Consider the following 22,992-nt stretch of genomic DNA (forward strand, 5'->3'; position numbering starts at 1 on the left):
CTTTGCTGAACTTGCTTATCAGTTTCAGGAGATTTGGGGCTGAGACAATGGGGTCTTCTAGATATACAATCATGTCATCTGCAAATAGAGACAATTTGACTTCCTCCTTTCCTAAAAATATGGAACGCTTCACGAATTTGCGTGTCATCCTTGCGCAGGGGCCATGCTAATCTTCTCTGTATCGTTCCAATTTTAGTATATGTGCTGCCGAAGCGAGCACTATTATCACTTCTTAAAGACAAATTTAACCCAAAGCTAAAACATCAATTAATTATACTTTACTCAAATATGGATATGATATTCTTATCTGGTTCAGTTGGAGATAAGAACCTTCAGTTGACAGGTTACAAACTTAAATGCCTATAATGGCCTTTAAGGTGATCCTCTGAAGACAAAACAATGAGAGGGGTGGGCCATGGTGATAAGGGGGCTGGGCGCTGGTGATGACAGAGGTGGGCATGGTAATGGGGGCAGGCTGTAATGATGAGGGGGTGGGCTGTGGTGATGAGGGGATGGGCGCTGGTGATGAGGGAGGTGGGTGTGGTGATGGGGGGGTAGGCTGTGATGAGGAGGTGGGCTGTGGTGATCAGGGGATGGGTTGTGGTGAGGGGGGTTAGACTGTAATGATGAGGGGATAGGCACTGGTGATGAGGGAGGTGGACGTGGTGATGGGAGTAGGCTGTAATGAGGGGATGGGCTGTGGTGATCGGGGGTGGGCATGGTGATAGGGGGTAGGCCATAATGATGAGGGGTTGGGCTGTGGTGATAAGGGGGTTGGGCTGTGGTGATGAGAGAATAGGCTGTGATAAGGGGGGTGGGCTGTGGTGATGGGAGGCACTGGCCATGGTGGTGAGGGGTTGTGGGGCTGTGGTGAACTATTCAAGATCAAAGGTGGCACTCATGAATCAGCCCTAGCCAACTGCAAATCTAGCACTACCAAATCTGATTCTGTAACCAAAAATTCAGCTGTGTGTGTGTTACTAATTTTTACCCATGAGAAATTAGTATTCTTTAAAGGCATTGTTTGAGCCAAACACAACATGGGCCAACTCTGGTCTACAGGTAAGTTTGTGAACTCTGATTAGCCTACAAATAAAAATTTCATCCGTTTTTGTTTCCTGCACATTCAATGTATTGTGTCACCTCTGTGATATAGGGAGAAACCAGAATGTATATTTATAATATAGAAAAGTAGAAGATAAAACAGTAAGGAAAACTTTCTTTTACAAAAAAAAAACCCATCACATGAAAAGAACATATTTATATAATAATGCTACAAACAGAGCCTCACATGTAAATATCTGGCTTGTGGTTTCTGACCACTTATAATGGCAACTTTATTGTACTGCTAAAAAGAAAACCACAAAAACACTTTCATGTCAGTCACAATCAAGCTTCAAACACATGGACACATTAAGCGTGCTCACAGGCTGAGTCAACTCTGACCATATTGAGGCACAGCTCCTAATTATCATTCCCCATCAGTTGTACAGTTTTAGGAAAAGAGGTATGTCAATTATGATGTATTCCATGGAATTAAGATTTGAAGATCTGAGGATATGACAGTTTGAAAAATGTCATCTCACAGAGAGAAAAGTTCTATAATTCATGTTGGCAGGAAGAAAAGCGTCAAGTAATTCATGTTGATTAAAAAAATTGCTATTGTCATTTATTAAAGATAATAAAGAAGGAACTGTCATTCAGAGACAATTTGCACAATTTCAAGGGAGAAAACTTACCTGGATTAAGAACAATAATCCTTTCTTTTCTACATTTTTCTTGGCATGCATTAATGATTAAAGTTGAAAAGACTCCAAAAAAGTAAAAATACTACCACTGACTAGATTAATTCTGTATTACAAATTTAATTGTGTGTTACTTAATCATTAGCAATCTCTCTAGAAATACTTTGTGGCATGCTGAAAAAATAAGGATGAGTGGAAAAGATGTTTCAAATAAAGTGTTTAGGCTTCAGGAATGCTTTCTGCTGAGAATGTATGAGCAGACATAAAATTAAAACTTCAGAGTTTTATTTCACACATTTTATGTAGGCCGGTTTTTGGATAAACACGCAAAAGCAGATAACTCAGCAAGCCACTGAGAAGAGCGATATTTTCTGCATATCTTGAACATTAAAATCGATGTCCATGTGAAGCGACACTATCACAGGCATCCTGTGAGGTTTAGAGTTCCGGTGACCTCATCCAGGCTGGCACTAAGCACATTGCTCTAAAGAGAATTTGCAGCATCTAGGTTTGTGTAACGCTACGCGTCACTTGCTCATTGGTCTGTTTATGTTTCCTTTCATTTGTTTCTAATAAAAATCTTGGAGACCAAAGTTTCTGCTTGACATGATTTCTTTGGAATTCCAAAAGGCCTCACCAGGGCTTCCTGGCTCTGCTATGACCATTGTCTAATGGATTACAGATACATTTCAGTTTAGGGCTTCATAACAGCACCACAGAAATAAATAAAACAACATGTATTCCACATCATGAATTTTGATTTGAGCAAAACCCAGCATATTGGGGAAAATTAGAGATGGAAAAGACTTATCAGACTCATGCTCTCCTCATTTTCTCAATGCAGTTAGCTCTCCAACCTTAATCCAAATTAGCTCAGTAACAGAGTGACTACTTCACTTAGGAAATTATTGTAGGGCCATGGAGATCTTGCTGCTATTATCTTTCCATCCAAAATTTCAAATGCTTAATTTAATACAATTTATCCTAAAGTCAATCTATTTATTATTTATTTCCTTTCAGCTGGGCAATGATGAAGTGAGCTAACGAGTTTATGTGTCTCATACCTGGCATAGTGAATGCTCATTCAATATTAGTTTCTTACCTTGATAATTTTGTCTAAAGTGTTCCCTGAATTTAACTTGGAAGAAGGTGATATGTTCTTGAACTCTTTTCTGGTTTCTTTTAATCAACATATTCAGAGGCATAGAACTGAAAAATGTCACTATTACCTGCTATTTCTCCTTCTCTCCCTCCTTGCCCCTGCAATGATCTCCCTCCATATCCTACTTCCTTGCCACGCCATAGACTAGTTAATTTTATACTGAATGAGGTCTGCCATGAAGCTATTTAATTCCATGTGGCTTCAATTCTTTGGATGGTTGATAACTTCATTGTTTTTAATCATCTCTAAATGTTTAGGCATAGCATAGATCACAGTCGTGGGGATAAACAGAAAAAGGAAAACATGAAATGGAAGCCCACGCTTTGGAGATGCACAAATAATTGAACTCAACCCCCAAAGGACAGGATTATAGGCCTGTGAGTGTTCACAAGCGTGAATATTCATGAGTCTCTTGCAATGAACTGTTTAACCACCATGCTTCATTAGGAATTGAAATCTCTTAAGCAAGTGTTTATCTCTTCCAACACCCTAGAACAGAACATCCTATCCTTGTTTTATCAAAATTCAAATTCGAACCAATTCTACAGGCTGCACTGTGTGATTTCCAGGTGCCATGCTCTCCCAGGAATGGCAAATGTCAAGCAGTGAGACACGCAGTCAGTTGCCAGTCCATGGGTCACAGTTAAATGGTGAGGAGGGACATGAAACAGGTCATTGTGAGTATGTTGAGAGGTACCAAAGGGGAAGTGTAGGGCAGGGTCGCTGTGTGTGGTTGGGCAGGTGGTGTAGGTTTTGCAGTGCAGAAAGTCTCCACATCTGAGGTGGCACACCCACATCGCATACATTGTTGATTTGTGTATTTCTCAGCATAGTTCTCTGATACATGGTGCCAGTGTCCTGCTCTAACGAAATTAATGTATTACAAGCATTTGCAGATAGACAGAAATAAGGTATTTTGAGAAAGGGCTGCCTTTTTCTAATTCACAAAACACCACCACACAGATGACAGAGGGCCTGCATAGGGTGTGAAGGGAGCAGAGAATAAGCCTGTTTAATTACCTTAGCCTGAAAACCAGGAAAGATCTCCTGAGCAAGGGTTTACCTGAGACAAGAAGGATTATCAGTAGTTTGAAATTTTATTACAAACTCCACAGAATATCCAACCTATTTCTTTGTACTGGATTTCTGGTATATTAAGTATATCCTCAAATCACAGTTGATCTGAAAGGAATCTGCCATTCGGCCTCTCTGTAATTAATAAACAAGTGAACAATGTGCTTTGAAGCCAGAGTAAGAAGATGGAAAACTGTACACACATCTAACTTGCTATGCATTTTCTCTGACAAACTCCTATATTTGTTTTTAAAATGTATTTCATCTTGGTACATTATTTGGAAATTCTTGTGTTTTCCACTGTTTTATGGTAGAGAATATGTGAAGGAGTTGAAGGGTAATTGCTACTTAATTGGATGAAAAATGAGCTGCGAGGACCCTACTTTTCTGCCGTCCATAAATTTAACCAATGCATGAATAAGAATAATAAAAAGCCTTTCTTGAAATGGTTTCTCCATTTTAGAGAATGCAGCCATCAGCCATCTTTGGAGGTGTGGAACTATACTCCATTATAAAGAATAAGGTATTTTGTTTTTCTACACGATAATAATTACAAATCATAGTGACGATAGCCAGTGTTGTCATTATGTCAAATACTATATATCTAACACTGTCCTTGGGAGTTTGAGTTTACTCAGTTCTTCCCCATGGCGACCTTTAATACAGAAACTGCTTTCATTCCCATTTTGCAGGCTAGGAATCTGAGGTATAAATTGGTTTTAATAATTTGCCAAGGTCACAGAGCTTGCCAATGGCAGAACTGTGATTTGAACCTGGATGTGTGGCCTCAGAGCTCTTGACCTTTCTGCTGCCCTGGTTTATTAGGGCGAGTATTGAACCTAGCCTCTAGGTGAAATTGAAAATCATTAATTAAGCTTTCTGAATTAATGGAAACACAAATCCACATCTAGAATTAACCGCACTGCCAGTATAACTAGTATTTTAGTCAGAATAGATTTTAGACCAATTATTCATTGAGAAAGACTTCCAAGTGAGAAAAATAAAGTAAAATTAAAAGATGACACAAGATTACGAAGGTTCTGATTCTCTCAAAAGGCTGGACCCAGGCCTGGGCAGCTCTGTGTACTGAGATCATTCCCCATGTGCTGTCTTCATGGTAAGGCATGGATGGGTTATTTAGGCTGAGTCTCTAGCATGATGTGATTGCCTGTGAGCTTTGCCTTAAGAATTCTCTAAAGGGTTTTCTGCAGAACTGCCATCCCTTGAGATAAGCTCAAGGGGATCTCAGATGCACTCATCAGGTTTTGGAAACCTGGCATACTGCATCTGCCTCTCAAAGATTCACAGTGTGCATGGGCCTGTTTTAGGGCCCCAAGAAGCCCTACACTAATGAAACCTGTGTCGCCTTTAAAACCCCAAATTACAGAATCCTGTTTGATTATGGAATTCTTTGTTTCTTAGAACACCTATGCATCTACCTGTAAGACAAATGTTGGACAAATGCTGTCTGAGGCTGAGCATGTCAGTGAGAAACAGCAGGACACACAGAGAAAGGGAAAGAAAGGACATGAGAAAGATTCTTCAGGGCAGGAAAACATGGGCAGAGGGCAAGTTGAAATGCCCATATTACTAACTGTGGTGCTTCTTACAAATGAGTCCTGTATATGACTAGTGTATATGTCAGACATATGTTATATACATGTAAATTATATGACATGTATATATTGATGTATATTCAATTAATATATTATCTGTTAATATATAACTAAATATATATAAAATATATAAAAATAAAATATAATTATATTAAATATATATTAAATAGAACCAATATAATTATGTTAAATATCATATATTAATAGAATCAATATTATATTAAATATTATATATTAAATATAACCAATATAATTAATATAATGTCAATATTAATATAATTATGTTAACTATTACATATTAATATAGTCAATATAATTAATATAATTATGTTTATTATATATTAAATATAATCAATATAATTGTATTTATATTATTAAACATAAATATATTAATATATATTTAATATAATTACATAATACATAATTGAGTATATTATACTCAAAGTATACAAATATATACCATACTAATTAAAGTATACAAGAGGAGCAGGAATTTTGATTATGTGAGACAACATAGCAGTTCTGGTATATTAGCAATTGTCGGTGTAGTAAGACTAGTTCACATGTTTACCTGCACACTCTCTCCCTACTTCTGGAAAGGAAAAAAGGAGCGCAATATGTTGGTGTGAACCAGACCGTCTAAGGAGAGGGAGGAAGATGAAAGACTTAAGGAACTTAACACACTTGGACTTAAGGACTGAAACTGTTGTCAGTGTTCTGGATTTTAATAGTCTCTCTCTCTCGTGTGTCTCCTTCTCTTAGAAAAGCAACAAAAGATAGAAGAAAAATCAGAAAAGAATATGCAATTTCCCATGCAACATTGAAATAGATTTTATTTGTTATTAAAATTCAAAGGGAGATTTGATTTCTTAAAGCTCCCAAGAAAGGATACAGAAAAAATGTTTTAACATAGAAAAATGTGGATTTTCGGCTTCATCTGTAGATACCGACATAAGACACATCTGGTTTATACTTTCCCTTTCCCTTCAAATTCTCTAGAGTTTCTAGAACCTTTATCAAGAATCCCAGGGTAGCAGAGGCTTATTCTAGGGAAAATTCTCCATCATCAGCAGTCCCTCACCCACCCACAAAGCTTTACAATGATTTAAATTCAGCTTAGGACTGCTGTGGGAATACTATTTATGAGCATACATTACTGTTTGCAAAGATTGTAAAGCAGGAATAGAGTGTATTCGAGGCTGTAAGTTCACTTCTTTGAGTCATTTTAGATGGACAGAGAGGGAGGTAGCTAAAAATGTTCTGAAGCTGAAACTTTAATTGGGGCTAACAGCACACAAAGAAAAATAATCTGTAGCATGAAGCAAAAGCCCATCTGTCAAGGCAGTGGTAGGTGGATCGGTTTGCAGGGGACTTGGGGAGAATAGGACACTGTTTCTGAGTGGAAGGTTAGAAAGCTTCAGCTTCCAGTTTTTAATGAGATCTTGGATCAAGTCTTGCCAAGATGAGCAGACTCACAGGCAGCTAGCTTCCCTAAAGGTCTCGGAGGGGTACCATGGCTGACCCTGAAGTCCTGAAAACTGCCCCATTCTCACCTTAGGCCCCATGAGGCCTGGCTATATCTCATTTCTGTGAAATCTTTGATCTTTACAACAATATTTCCTCTTTCTTTGAACCATCTGGGGTAGCACCCTTTTTCTTATAACCCCGTTACCCCAAAAGGTTTCCCAGGAACAGGAGACATGAGACAAACGGAGAATTTCAATACGATAGGGTGCACTTATCGCCTCCCTTCCCCAGGTATCGATCTAATATGCCTGGACACATTTTCCTCTGGCTATTTCATGGAAACTGAGCATAAAGTAAGGAACAAAACTGAAGATCAGAACGACATACACAGTCATTATGGAGAATACAACAACATTTTCAAGATAGCAAGAGTCTGGAGGAATCCCAAGTTGATTGTATAACTAGATCTTTTATCTGTTATGTCTCAGATTTTGAAAATGCAAAACGTCTAAATTGTCTATGTACATGTTATGGGCTTTACTAAATAGAAAATGAGGTTTACCCAATTTGCCCGTTCTATTGGAATGTTAAAAACAGTAAATGATTACATAAATTGTGTGCCTTTTCAGAGTGGTAACAGGATGGCTCTTTTAAGCAGGCAATTTCTAGAAAGCAAAATTAGTGTTTTTTGCTAAATATTCTATTATACCTCATGAATATATTTTAAATAAAATATTTTAAGTGATTTAGAGGAACAACTTACAAAATAAAATAATTCTCTTTGAATCTACATTGTTTCAGTATAAATGATGTTTTCTTTAAGAATATTATATAGTTGTTTAGGAGAAACATTTAAATTGGGATATGTAAATGTGATATGCGTGATCTAGGTGTTAATAGATAATAACTATCAACTTGTTTCTATTTCAATGAAGTTTCTAAATTCACAGAGATTCAGAAATGTCCTGTTTCCATAGCAGCAGATAAAGAGTAAAACCAAAAAGATTTTATTGATTTTAACAGAGCTTAGAGAATTTGTTCTCCTTTTTAGCAATGATTTTTGCTCTTTTTTTTTTAGTCTTTCACAACACCTCATTTTTTCTTTTCTAAATGTACTTAGTAAATCACATAAAATTTCTAAGTAGATATTTGTGACATTACTCTGAAATTACACATTCCTATAGTAATGCAGAATAACCAATATTTAATTCTTACTGTCAAAAAGACACTAAACTATGGAGCCAAGACCAGGCATCTAAGACTCTAACTATAGGTACTATCAGTTTAACATATGAATAAAACATTGCATTACAAATGCTTTTAGGTAACTTCTTAATGATTACAAGCACAGTATAACATTTTCTGTCACTGTTAATTTATTAAGACTGAGGCATCAGGCTTTCACACGTAAGTGTTATGCTCACAAAATGCAAGTTTCTTCATGGTTAATGTGACAGCATGACAATGGATAACTGAAATTAGCAGAATAATTGTTCCACATAAACGTCCTAAGAAACCAGGGAATAGCCTTTCTTCCTTGGTGCATTTGTCATTTCAGTTGTGTGCTTTTCTCCAATTATTCTGCTCTTTAAGTTTCTGTTTGTCAAAACACAGAATGGCTTACCTGTAACAGACACACAGCCTAATGGAGCGATCAGAGTAATGGGAGCAAACCCATAGGCTGCGAAGTTCCCCATCTCTCCCATGGCCATCAGCAGGACACCACCCCACCACAGCACACTCTTGAAGTATGGCCTTGGGTGCTCTTGTTGTGCCAACTGAAGGTGAGAATATTTCTGAAAGTAAATCAGAAGATAAATAAAACATTCTGAGCTATGAGGGGAATGTCACTTCTTTTTTGGTATTCCTTTAATTCCTTTCATAAGAACACTGATTTTTTTTTTTTCTCCAAAAAAAAATACATTTTTGGGGAATTGTTGAAAATTATACTAGGTCATTTGCTAGAAAAGATTTATATAAACAAATACAGTAGTCACCCTCAATCCATAGATTCATTTTCTGTGGTTTCAGCTACCCATGGTCAGAAAATATTAGACGGAAAATTCCAGAAATAAACATTTCATACATTTTAAATTGCATGCTTTTCTGAGTAGCAGGATGAAATCTCAGGCTGTCCCACCTGGCATGTGAATTCTCCCTTTGTCCAACGTATCCACGCTGCAGACGCTCCCTGTCCTTTAGTCATTCAGTGGCCTTCTCGGTTACCAGGTCAGCTGTTGCAACAGCGCAGTGCTTGTGTTCAAGTAACCCTTATTTTACTTACTTGTTCTATTTTATTATTAGTTATTGTTGTTAACCTTTTACTGTGCCTAAGTTGTAAATTAAATGTGATCGTAGGTACGTATGTCTAGGAAAACATAGTGTATACTGAACAGGGTTCAGTATTAGCTCTAGTTTCAGACATCCACTGGGAGTCTTGGAAGGTATCCCTTGAGGATAAGAGGGAACTACCATATAACATTCTGGGAGATATTCTGTTGTTTAGGTTTATTTTGATTCAAATCGTTTTAGAAACTGCAGTGATTTGATTCTATTTCAAAGTGATTCATTAAAAATGATTTAAAACTTTTTATTTAATTTATTATTTGGTTAACAATTCATATTTCATTCAGTTTTTAGTTTAGCAAATCAGCAATTTATTCAGGTTTCTGATTCAGGTTCTGTTATAGTTCCTATTTTGTACTCTACATTCTTTTCTCAAGACCGTTAATCTATACTGGCATATTTAACAGTAATTTTAAAGAAAGGGGATAAAAATCCTATAATCTGTACTCTTTTTTTTTTTTTCTTTTGAGATGGAGTTTCGCTCTTGTTACCCAGGCTGGAGTGCAATGGCACGATCTCGGCTCACCGCAACCTCCGCCTCCTGGGTTCAGGCAATTCTCCNACTCTCAGTTGATCTGGTTTCATCAAGTACTTCCAGTTATTATCAATTATTATTATTATTATTATTTTTTGAGATGGAGTTTCGCTCTTATTACCCAGGCTGGAGTGCAATGGCACGATCTCGGCTCACCGCAACCTCCGCCTCCTGGGTTCAGGCAATTCTCCTGCCTCAGCCTCCCAAGTAGCTGGGACTACAGGCATACACCACCATGCCCAGCTAATTTTTGTATTTTTTGTAGAGATGGGGTTTCACTATGTTGACCAGGATGGTCTCAATCTCTTGACCTCGTGATCCACCCGCCTCAGCCTCCCAAAGTGCTGGGATTATAGGCGTGAGCCACCATGGCCGGATGACCTGCTTCTAAAAAATATCCGTATCCCATCTGGGGTGAAGGCTATGAAAGAAATCAAAGTACTACAAATCAAACCAGTGCTGTTTATCCATTAGACACAGTAGGCCCCTTTCCTAGGGTCTATAATACTATTGGAGTCCTCTCTACCCCCCAAAATTAATTTCTTTCAAAATCAGAAGAAGACGAAAAATGAATGCACTCCAGCCTGGATTATATATATCTGTCTACATACCAAAGAAGTCATAAAATATAATTTTTTATAATTTTTATAGAGAAAAGATCTACAAAGGCAAAAGTTCCCAAAGCCCATGAGAGTCATCATGTATCCCTAAATCAATCTACAGTGTTAGAAAAATAAGCTTTTTTCTTACCTGAATATTTAGAGAAATGCTGATCACCAAGTTTCCTAAAATGGCCAGTAAAACCCCAAAAAGGTGAATCTGTAAAAGAAAATGTTTTCCTTAAATAATACTTGTAAGGTATTTACTGAAAGAAAAAGATATATTTAGGTATTCATTTGTTCAGTAATTTAGTTTTAGCTTAGCACCCATTTGCCAGGGTAGATTTGGAATATTATTATTGATTTAATTAGAATTAGTTTTTCACTTTTTTCAAATACTATATATATATTTTTGAGACGGAGTCTTGCTCGTTTGCGCAGGATGGAGTGCAGTGGCACAATGTGGGCTTCACTGCAACCCCCGCCTCCTGGGTTCAAGTGATTCTCCTGCCTCAGCCTCCTGAGTAGCTGACACTACAGGCGTGTGCTACCCCTCCCAGCTAATTTTTTTGTATTTTTAGTAGAGACAGAGTTTCACCATATTGGCCATGATGGTCTCCATCTCCCGACCTTGTGATCTGCCCTCCTTGGCCTCCCAAAATGCTGGGATTACAGGTCTGCATCACCGTGCCTGGCCAGATTTGCTATTTTCTAACTGGGTGACCTTTTGAGCAAGTTATTTCACTTCTCTGGCCTAAGTAAAAATGGGATATTGGAGAAGACATTTCCAGAAATCCCTTTACTTCTAAGGTTCTATGATCTCCACTGGAGATGGGCTAAATTTTCCTTCTATTCCCCTGGTCAAAAACCTACAGTGATTCCCTATAATCTACTACATCAAACAATGAGCTGCTATACCAGCTCGACACAATGAGTCCTCACCCAGGCCTCTGTACAAGACTTACTTTTAATGTGCTTCCTCTATCTCAGGTATCTGGCAACGCCATCCTCCAGCCAGATGTGACACTTGCTCGTGCCACTGCTTCCCAGGTCATGCAGGTGTGCCTCTCACTTCAACCAAACCTCGCCCTCCTGGCCTACAGAGGTCCATCTCCTTGAGACGTCCTCAGACCACCTCGTCCCACCTTAACTTTCTCAGATTCTAAATGGTAAGCCTCCCTTATTTACTCTCTGAAGGAAGAGAACCAAGTCTTATTCTTTCTATTGAGTCTTCTGTGTTATCTATTGCTATATAAAATTGAAGATTTAATAAACAATTGCTTTAAAAATATGTAATGATCTAACCCAAGAATTATAGAGGTTAAAAGGTAAGTTCTTACACATTGCCCAGGATGTTTATCATAGATAGCTCATGTATTATTCAATGATTTCAAAAGATGCGTCTGTTGCTCCCGTCTAGGTACAAAAGTATAATATCTTCTATTAGTATAAATTTGCAATGATATAAAGGATTGTCTCCTTCTTATTCTACACTACATAACTTCTAGCCAGCTTCAAATTCCAAGGAGTTATTTGAATTTCAAATGAAGATTGCAACCACAAAGAACCCTTTTCAGAATGCAAAATGTCTTTGAAGTTTTAGAGCTTTATTATATGTGATTTTTGTAGCAATAAGACACCAAATTCCAGCCTGACTCAAGTATGGCATGAAATTTAGTATTTAGTATTTAGAAATGAAATTTAATATTTTTTTCAATGAAGTAAAAAGTTGAAAATTCATTTTATAGTTGATATATAATATCTATGGTCTTTAATCAGTTAAGAATTTTCTTTTCCTAATAGAGGCACTTGGTAATAATTTTGATCACTTTCTCTCGTGGGGAAACAATTGGGGCACAATACAATGTGCTATTTCCATGCTTTCTATTTACATCTAGTGTACTGGCAGTAATCAGGAAAAAAAAGACTGAGATGAAAAATTGGCATTGAATCGATATTTGTTAACATCTCCTGTAATTATAAAGGTAAATTGTTGAATAGAAACAACTCACTTTAAAATTCTTTAAGTCATTCACTGAGCAGTTTAAATGGCTTCAGGCTGGGTATTTAAAAATTGGTGGCAGGATTTGGCAATAATTTCTTGGATATGACACCAAATCATAGGCATTGAAAAAAATAGATAAATTGTACTTCATCAAGATTAAAAACTTGAATCTTAGTCTGTTATCCAGGCTGGAGTGCAGTGGCATGATCTCGGCTCACTGCCCTCTCTGCCCACTGCCATCTCTGCCCACCAGGTTCAAGCAATTCTCGTGCCTTAGCCTCCCGAGTAGTTGGAACTATAGCATGTGCTATCACACTCAGCTAATTTTTGTATTTTTAGTAGAGACAGGGTTTTGCCATGTTGGCCAGGTTGGTCTTGAATTCCTGACTTCAGGTGATCTGTCCACTTTGGCCTCCCAAAGTGCTGGGATTACAGGCGTGAGCCACCACACCTGGCTGAGATTAAAAACTTTTTGCATCAACATACACTATCAACAGAGTGAAAGTCAACCCATGGAATGGGAGAAAATATTTGCGAATCATATATCTGGATTGAGATCCAGAATATTTAAAGAATGCCTACAATTCAACAACAAAAAATAAACATCCTGATTAAAAAATATGCAAAGGACTTGAATAGCTGTTTCTCCAAGAAGACACAAATGGCCAATAAAGACATGAAAAGATGCTTAGCATCACTCATCATTAGGGAAATGCAAATCAAAACCACATTGAGTCACTACTTCACATCCATTAGGATGGCTGTGATTAAAAAGAAAAGGAAATAAGTGTGGGCAAAGATGAGGAGTTATTAGAACGCTTATACATTGCTGATGGGAATGTAAAATGGTGCAGCCACTGTGAAAAATGGCATAGAGGTTCCTCAAAAAATTAAACACAGGATTAACATATGGTCTAGCAATTCCACTTTTGGATATATATCCAAAAGAACTCAAAACAAGGATTTGAACAGATATTTGGACACTTACATTCAATAATAGCAGCATTATTCATAATAGCCAAAAGGTGGAAAAAACCCATGTCCCTCAATGGATGAATGCATAAATAACAGAGTATACATGCATATAATGGAACATTATCCACCTTTAAAAATGAAGGAAATTTGAATATACACTACCACATGGATGAACCTTATAAACCAAAAATAGAATTCTGAGCCCTTCAACTGACTGGTGGATCCTCTCCTAAGCCAAAGGCTTTCCAAAGTTAACTTGAAAAAGTAATTGAAGCTATGATGGGAAGTTGGGGTTGGGACATGCCTCATTATACCCTCCTCCCTTTGGAATTAGGGCACTGCTGACCAGCATTAACATGAAAACAAAGATCTTAAGACTGACAAAACAGACTTTTTATAGCAATAAGACACCAAGACACATGCCTGACTCTAGTATAGCATCACATGACAGATAACAGGCCCTGAGAGAAATCAAAGTATTTTACCCCCAAAATAAATTTCTTTTACATATTTTGAAATGGCCCTGCAAAGCTGTCTCTTATAGGGAAAATCTACATTCTGTAGAGAATTTCCATTCCTTTCCAGGTCTTTTCCCTGGTCCAGTAGAGAATTTACTAAGACTCTGGCACCTTTTTAGGTCTGATGAGAGCTCGGAAGCCTGCTACCCAAAGGTTTCATCTGCATGATAGAAACTTGATCTCCACAACCCCTTATCTTAATCCAGATATTCCTTTCTATTTACTCCAGGTCTTTAGATAATAACTCTTTCAACCAATTGCCAATCAGAAAAGCTTTGAATTCACCATGACCTGGAAGCCCCCACATCCAGTTTTTCTGCCTTTCCAGTCCAAACCAATGCACATCTTACATGCATTGATTGATATATCTCTCTAAAATGCATAAAACAATGCTGTAGCCTGACCACCTTGGGCACATGTTCTCAGAATCTCCTGGGGCTGTGCCATAGGCCACTCATCACTCATATTTGGCTCAGAATAAATCTCTTCAAATATTTTACAGTTTGACTGTTTTTGTCTATAACCTTGAGGACATTATGCTAAGTGAAATCAGGCAGTTACAAAAGAAGAAATGTTGTGTGATTCCACTTACATGAGGTATCTAAGGTAGTCAAATTCATGAAGACAGAAAGTGGAATGGTGGTTGCCAGAGTCGGGGGAAGGAAGAATGGGGAGTTACTGTTTAATGGGTATGCAGTTGGGATAGATGAAAAAATTCTGGAGATGGAAATGATGACAGTTGCACGTCAGTGACGATGTTCTTAGTGCCACAGAAGTGTACGCTTGCAAATGGCTAAAATGGTAAAATTTTATGCTACTTATATTTTATAATAATAAAAAATTGGTGGTGAAGTAAGAATGTGCTTCGACTTGAAGAAGTAAGGAAAGCTCACCTGCTACAGAATAGCTCCCTGGCCCAGGGTTAACAATGTTAAAGCAAACTAAATATGGCCTGAGAAGGACTCCATACTTCTATATTTGAGTGCTTGTGGATGAATTGCAACCTAACTTAGTGGGTAGACAAGACTGAAACCCAAACTTAGGAGTATGTGCCCGTAACAATAGCTGAGTCTTGGCCAGTGCCAGCAGCCATACTCCAACCAGTCATACACTTCTGAGTGTTCAAACTGTGTTCAAATAAGGAAAATGCCAACCTGTAACCAATTCAGCTGTTTCTGTATCTCACCTCCAATATCTATATGGCACTTCCCTTTTTTTCTCTATACATTTGTTCTGACCATGAGGCATCCCTGGAGATTCTCTGAATCTGCTGTGATTCTGGGTGCTGCCTGATTCATGAATTATTCATTGCTCAATTAAGCTCCTTTAAATTCAATTGGGCTGAAGTTGTTTTTTTAACAACAGTCTGGATATTAAAAAATTGGTGGCAGGATTTGGCAATAATTTCTTGGCTATGACACCAAATGCACAGGCAACAAAAGAATAAAATAGATAATTCTTCATCAAGACAGCATTATGCTGCCGATCCTTTAAATATTCGTATCACAGGTTTATTTTTGCCCAAAGAAGATATTCCTGAAAAGGTATAAACTACTAAATTATTAATATCTTAATATGAATGATTCAGACAAGTTATTTGAAAGTAATTGGAGTATGGCAGATTGCAAAAATGGACACAATTCCTTACCCCTCCCTATATCTGTGCCCTTGACTAGGGAGTCTTGTACCTCCTCTTGTTAGAAAGAACAGTCTAATTCCCTATCTATTAATTGAGGCTACAAAAGCGGTGAAGATATGCTAGTTCCAGGACTAGGTCTCAAAAGGTATTGCATACTCCTCTTATGAAATATTTTGAGAACAAGCCCAGGCTAGCCTGTTGGGTGATGACAGATGGGGACACATACAACCCGGCTGCGTTAGTGTCTATGGCCCTAGCCAATAGTCATGCAATGTCAAACGCCAGAGGGGAGCCATCCCTAGAGCAGCCAGCCCCCAGCTGACATACCAGCTGGCTGCAGAGACACGAGTTAGCCCAGGTGGACTCAGCCAAGTCTGATCCACATTAATGAACGCCCAGCTGACCAATTGATTCCAAAGCAGCCATTGATGGTTGTAATTTTAAACCACTAAACTTTAGGATGACATTACACAACAAGAAATAATAGACTAAGGCTAAGAAGATGAGAGAATGGAGTGGGGATATTGTGGATCACTTACAGTGAGAAGAAGGGGGTACAAAAAAGGAAGGTGAGACATTTTGCTGAGGGTTACCATGGCACAGAGGAAACAAGCTATTTTAAAAGTCAGACCAAAAGGCACTGTTCCAAAAGTCAGGAGACCTGTCCCTGCCAGGTATTCACTATGCGTGACCCCTGCAAAGCCGTTATCCTTTTTGGCTCTTGGTTTTCTCAACTGTAAGATGAAAACAATACCATAAGCAGTTTGGAGACATAAATGAATGAGATCGTGCTTAATGAAAGTACGACACAACACCCTAGTTATCCAAAGTGATGGGCTAAGGCGATACTAAGAGGTAATAATAAAGCTTTATTTTCTTTGTCTTTATCTAAAATGACCAAGCAATCATGTAAATTGTCCCTTAAAAAAAAAAAAAAAACTGCCAACCTGTTCCTTGGCAGACATAGCAAATAAAGGTTTTGCTGTTTCTCTGTTCCCTGGGTTTTTGCCTCAGGGTGTGTGTCCCACCTTTATGATACATTATTGCATCATTCATTTTGTTTTCAATAGTGTCTTCCAAATCTAATGAATATAACTTTTAATTCTGTAGAACCCCTGATAAAAATATATAGCATTTTATTTATTTTTCTCAGAAAATTACTTGACTTACTGATATAGGTACAACTAGAGGGATATTCTATTTCCCGCTTTTTTTTTTTTTTTTTCTGAAACAGAGTCTCACTTTGTTTTGCCCAAGCTGGGGTTCAGTGATGATGACAGCCAACTGCAGCTTTGACCTCCCGGGTTCAAGCAATCGTTTCACCTCATCTTCCCAAGTAGCTGGGACTACAGACATGCCACCACACCCGCCTAATTTTTGTATTTTTGTTGAGATAGGGTCTTATTATGTTTCCCAGACTGGTCTTAAATACCTGGGCTCCAGCAATCATCCTGCCTCAGCCTCCTAAAGTGTTAGGATTACAGGCATGAGCCACTGCACCTGGCCAATATTCTGTATTTTTCTGATCGGTAATGCCAATCGTACTATTTTATTATTTTAACTTTTAAAACCATCATTATAAGGTCAAAAGAGCTCACATTATAATATTTCCTGTCTTACCACTTCCCTATAAGCTTATGGGTTATTATAAAACTTACTCATATTTCAAAATGTCCTGAATATAAAACTTACTTTATAGTTTCTGAAGTTAGAATTAACTTTGAAATTTGTTCCCCACCCCCTGGAATCTACATGAGGCAAAAATTTAGAGATTTAAAATTAGGCATATACACATTCCCCACAATTAAATAATAGTTGTCAAAATCATGTGGGAGTTCCACTTCACATCCTAAGAAACTACAAAAAGAGTGTTCTTTCTTCAGTCTTAGTTTTGAATGTTATAAAATAATTAACAGAGATAGGAACGATCATAAACTGTACCTGAGCAAATCAGATGTTTTTAAATTACTGAGCAGAAACAAATGGGCAAAGAGATAATTGAATGTGTACAATTTCTTTTCATAAAGAATGCTGAAGGTAGATATCACCTTAGTTGAGTCTTTTCTAGCCTTTCTCATCTATCAAAGGATAACCAATACTATTTCTCCTTGAATACTTATGATGCATTTTTTTGGGTAATATATGTGTATCTTTACTAACACAATAAAAACAATGTCTGGTGGCAGGTGCAATAATTACCATGAGTTCAAAGTAGGGATACGGCTGGGTGCGGTGGCTCATGCCTATAATCCCAGCACTTTGGGAGGCTGAAGTGGGCAGATCATTTGAGGTCAGGGGTTCGAGACAAGCCTGGCCAACATGGGGAAATATCCTGTCTATTAAATATACAAAAATTAGCTGGGCATGGTGGTGCACATCTTTAATCCCAGCTACTCGGGAGGCTGAGGTAGGAGAGAATTGCTTGAACCCGGGAGGTGGAGGTTGCAGTGAGCCGAAATCTCACCACTGCACTTCAGCCTGAGTGACAGAGCAAGACTGTCTCAAGAACAAAAAAACCAAAAAACAAAAACCCCACAAAATAAAGTAGGAATGAGCAAAATTATACAGGCATACTTCAGAGATATTGTAGGTTTGGTTCCAGACCACCACAATAAAGTGAGTCACACAAACTTTGGTTTCCCAGTGCATACAAAAGCTATGTTTACACTATACTAAGTATAGTGCAACCTATATTTAATACAATAAACATACTGCAATAGCATTATGTTTAAAAAAGTTAGATATACTTTAATTAAAAAATACTTTATTACCAAAGCTAATGATCATCTGAGCCTGCAGTAAGTCATTTATACTGGTGGAGGGCCTTGCCTCGATGTTGATGGTTGCTCACCGATCAGGGTGGTGGTTGATGAAGGTTGGGGTGGCTGTGGCAACTTCTTAAGATAAAACAATAATAAAGTCTGCTGCATTGATTGACTTTATCTTTTATGAAAAATTACTCTGTAGCATGTGGTGCTGTTTGATGCCATTTTACCTACAGTAGAGCTTCTTTCAAATAAGAGTCAATCCTCTCAAACCCAGCTGCTGTATAAGTACCTGGAATATTCCAAATCCTTTGTTGTCATTTTTACAATATTCCCAGGATCTTCATAAGGAGAAGATTTCATCTCAAGAAACCACTTTCTTTGCTCATCCATAAAAACAACTCCTCCTCCATTCAAGTTTGATCATGAGATGGCAGCAATTCAATGACACCTTCAGGCTCCACTTCTAGTTCTCTTGCTATTTCCACTACATCTGCAGTTACTTCCTCCACTCAAGTCTTGAACCCTTCAAAGTCAACCATAAGGGTTGGAATCAACTTCTTCCAAACTCCTGTGAAGGTGGATATTTTGACTTCCTCCCACAAATTACAAATGTTCTTAATGGCTTATGGAATGGTGAATCCTTTCCAGAAAGTTTTTAATTTACTTTGGTTAGATCCATCAGAGGAATCACTATTTATGGCAGCTATAGTCTTACAAAATGTATTTTTTTAAATAATATGACTTGAAAGTCAAAACTACTCATTGATTCGTAGGCTGCAGAATGAATGTTGTGTTAGTGCGCATGAAAACAACATTTATCTCCTTGTACACCTCCATAAGAGCTCTTGGGCGAACAGATGCATTGTCAATGAACAGTAATATTTTCAGAGGAATCTCTTCTGAGCAGTAGGTCTCATTGGTAGGTTTGAAATATTTGGTAAACCATGCCATAAACAGATGCACTGTCATCCAGGCTCAGTTGTTCCATTTCTAGAGCATAGGCAAAGTAGATTATTGTTACTTTTGGTTATTGTTTTTGTTGCTGTTGTAGGTTACTATAGCTTTATTTATTTCCATTTTTCTTTTAGATTCAGGGGGTACACGTGCAGATTTGTTAAAGGGTATGTTTGCAAGATGCTGAGGTTTGGGCTTGTATTGATCCTGTCACCTAGATAGTAAAGATAGTACTCAATAGACAGTTTTTTTTAACCCTCACCCCTCTCCCTCCTCCAGAGTCTCCAGTGTCTGTAACTCCCAACTATATGTCCATGTATATCCAAGATTTTAGCTCCCATTTAAAAGTGAGAATGTGCAATATTTGGTTTTCTGTTTCTGTGTTAATTTGCATAGGATAACAGCCTCCAGCTGCGTCCATTCTGGTGCAAAGGACAAGATTTCATTCTTTTTTATGGCTGCATAATATTCTATGGTGTATATACCATATTTTCTTTATCCAATCCGCTGTTGATGGGCACCTAGGTTGATTCCATGTCTTTGCTATTGTGAATAGTGCTGCAGTGAACATGTGAGTGTATGTGTCTTTTTGGTAGAACAATTTATTTTCTTTTGGGTATGTACCCAGTAATGGGATTGCTGGATCAAATGGTAGTTCAATTTTTAATTTTTTAAGAAATCTTCAAACTGCTTTTCACAGGGGCTGAACAATGCACATCCCCACTAACCATGTATAAGTGTTCCCTTTTCTCCACAGTCTCACCAGCATCTGTTGTTTTTCTACTTTTTAATAATAGCCATTCTGACTAGTATGAGATGGTATCTCATTGTGGTTTTGATTTGCATTTCCCTGATGATTAGTGATTTTCAGCATTTTTTCTGTATGTTAGCCACTTGTATGTCTTCTTTTAAGCAGTGTCTGTTATATTCTTTGCACATTTTTTAACGGGGTTATTTTATTTTTGCTTGTTGATTTGTTTAAGTTCCTTATAGATTTTGGGTATTAGTTAAAAATCTCTGGACTAACACATCTTTGTCAGATGCATAGTTTGCATATATATTTTACTTTCTTTAGTTTTTTGTTTTTTTTACTCTGTTGATAGTTTCTTTTGATGTGCAGAAGCTCTTTAGCTTAGGTCCCACCAGTCAATTTTTGTTTTTGTTGCAGTTGCTGTTGAGGACTCAGTCAAAATTCTTTGCCAAGGCTAATTTCCGGAAGGGTATTTCCTAGGTTTTCTTCTAGGTGACTTTTATAGTTTGAGAGGTCTTACACTTAAATATTTAATCCATCTTGAGTTAACTTTTGTATATGGTGAGAAGGAGGGGCACAGTTTTATTCTTCTGCATTTGGTTAGCCAGTTTTTCCAGTACCATTTATTGAATAGAAAATCCTTTCTCCATTGCTTGTTTTTGTCGACTTTGTCAAAGATCTGTTGGTTGTAGGTATGCTGCTTTATTTCTGTGCTCTCTATTCTGTTCCATTGGTCCATACATCTATTTTTGTACCAGTATCATTCTGTTTTGGTTACTATAGCCTTGTAGTATAGTTTCAAGTTGGGTAAGGTGATGCTTCTGGTTTGTTCTTTTTGCTTAGGATTGCTTTGGATATTCAGGTTCTTTTTTGGTTCTACATAAATTTTAGAATTTTTTTTTTCTAATTCTGTGAAAAATGAGATTGGTAATTTGATAGGAATAGTATAGAATCTATAGATTGCTTTGGGCAGTATAGACATTTCAACAATGTTGATTCTTCGAATCCATGAAAATGAAATATTTTTCCATTTATTTGGGTCACTTCTGATTTCTTTCAGCAGTATTTTGTAATTCTTCTTTTAGAGATCTTTCATCTCCTTAGTTGAATGTATTCATAGGTATTTTATTTTTGTGTGTGGCTTTGTAAATGAGATTGTGTTCTTGACTTGGCTCTTAGCTTGAACGTTGTTGATGTATAGAAATGCTACTGATTTTTTTTGTATTTTATGTATCCTGAATCTCTACTGAAGTCATTTATCAGGTCTAGGAACCCTTTGGCAGAGTGTTCAGGGTTTTCTAGGTATAGAATCACATCATCAGTGAAGAGAGATAATTCGACTTCCTCTTTTCCTATTTGGATGCCTTTTATTTCTTTCTCTTGCCTGATTGCTCTGGATAGGACTTCTATGTTGAATAAGAGTGGTTAGAGTGGGCATTTTTGTCTTGTTCCAGTTCTTAAGGGGAATTCTTCAAGTTTTTGCCCATTTAGTATGATGTTGGCTGTGGGTTTGTCATAGATGGCTCTTATTATTTTGAGGTATGTTTCTTTGATGCCTAGTTTGGTGAGGGTTTTTATCACAAAATGATGTTGAATTTTATCAAGAGCTTATTCTGCATCTATTGAGATGATCATGTATATTTTGTTTTTAATGCTGTTTATGTGGTGAATCACATTTATTGATTTGAGTATGTTGAACCAAACTTGCATCCCAGGAATAAAGCCCATTTGATCATGGTTAATTAATTTTATAATGTGCTGCTAGATTCAGTTTGCCGGTATTTTCTTGAGGATTTTTGCGTCTATGTTCATTAGGGATATTGGCCAGTAGTTTTATTTTTTGTTGTTGTTGTATCTTTGCCAGATTTTGGTATCAGGATGATACTGATTTTGTAGACTGAATTAGGAAAGAATCCCTCCTCCTTGATTCTTTGGCATTGTTTTAGTAGCATTGGTACCAGCTCTTTTTTGTATGTCTGCTAGAATTTTGCTGTGAATCCATCCGGTCCAAGGCTTTTTGGTTGTTGGGTTTTATTGTTTTTGCGTTTTTGATTTTTTTTACTGATTCAGTTACAGAACTCATTGTTAATCTGTTTAGAGTTTCAGTTTCTTCCTGATTCAATCTTGGGAGGTTGTGTGCTTCTGGGAATGTATCAATTTTCTCTAGATTTCCTTGTTGTATGCATACAGGTGTTCACAGTAGTCTCTGAGGATCTTTTGTATTTCTCTGGGATTGGTTGTAATGTCACTTTTGTAATCTGATTGTGTTTATTGGATCTTCTCTGTTTTTCTTTGTTAATGTAGCTAATGGTCCATTTATCCTTTCAAAGAAGCAACTTCTTAATTTCATTTAGTTCCACTCTTGTTTAATTATTTCTTTTCTTCTCCTAGCTTTGGGATTTGTTTGTCTTCTTTTTCTAGTTCCTTTTGGTGCAATGTTAGATTGTTAATTTGAGGACTTCTTAACTTCTTAACTTTCCTCATCATATTGCTTTTGTCACACTCCAGAGATTTTGGTATGTTGTTTTCATTTGTTTCAAATAATTTTTTAAATTTCTGCCTTAATTTCCTTGTTTACCCAAAGGTCATTCAGGAGCAAGTTGTTTAGTTTCCATGTAACTGTTCAGTTTTGAGAATTCCTCTTAGTATTGATATCTATTTTTATTCCACTATGGCCTGAGAATAAGACTTAACACAATTCTTAAGGGTCCTAGGATTTTCAGAATGGTAAATGAGCATTATCTTCAACTTAAAGTCACCAACTGCGTTAGCCCCTCATACGAGTCAGTCTGTTCTTTGAAGTGTTGAAGCCGGGCATTGACGTCTCTCTAGGTGTAA

General features: G+C 37.3%; 1 protein-coding gene and 1 non-coding gene across 3 annotated transcripts in view; both read right to left on the reverse strand.

Annotated features, from left to right (window-relative positions):
* NIPAL2 (NIPA like domain containing 2) overlaps nt 1-22,992 on the reverse strand; it is a 101,357-nt gene that overhangs the window by 54,344 nt on the left and 24,021 nt on the right. For both annotated transcript variants that reach the window (XM_017504997.2, XM_017504999.1), the window contains exons 2-3: nt 10,696-10,764; nt 8,689-8,860 (exon numbers count right to left, since the gene is read on the reverse strand). In XM_017504997.2, coding sequence (XP_017360486.1) covers nt 8,689-8,860; nt 10,696-10,764 — 241 coding nt within the window. The remainder of the gene's footprint in view (nt 1-8,688; nt 8,861-10,695; nt 10,765-22,992) is intronic.
* Nucleotides 114-220, reverse strand: LOC119467785. The gene has a single exon (XR_005196408.1). It is a non-coding gene; the product is annotated as a U6 spliceosomal RNA (small nuclear RNA).

This window comes from Cebus imitator, unplaced genomic scaffold (assembly GCF_001604975.1).
Source record: "Cebus imitator isolate Cc_AM_T3 unplaced genomic scaffold, Cebus_imitator-1.0 Scaffold331, whole genome shotgun sequence".
Taxonomy (NCBI): Eukaryota; Metazoa; Chordata; class Mammalia; order Primates; family Cebidae; genus Cebus; species Cebus imitator.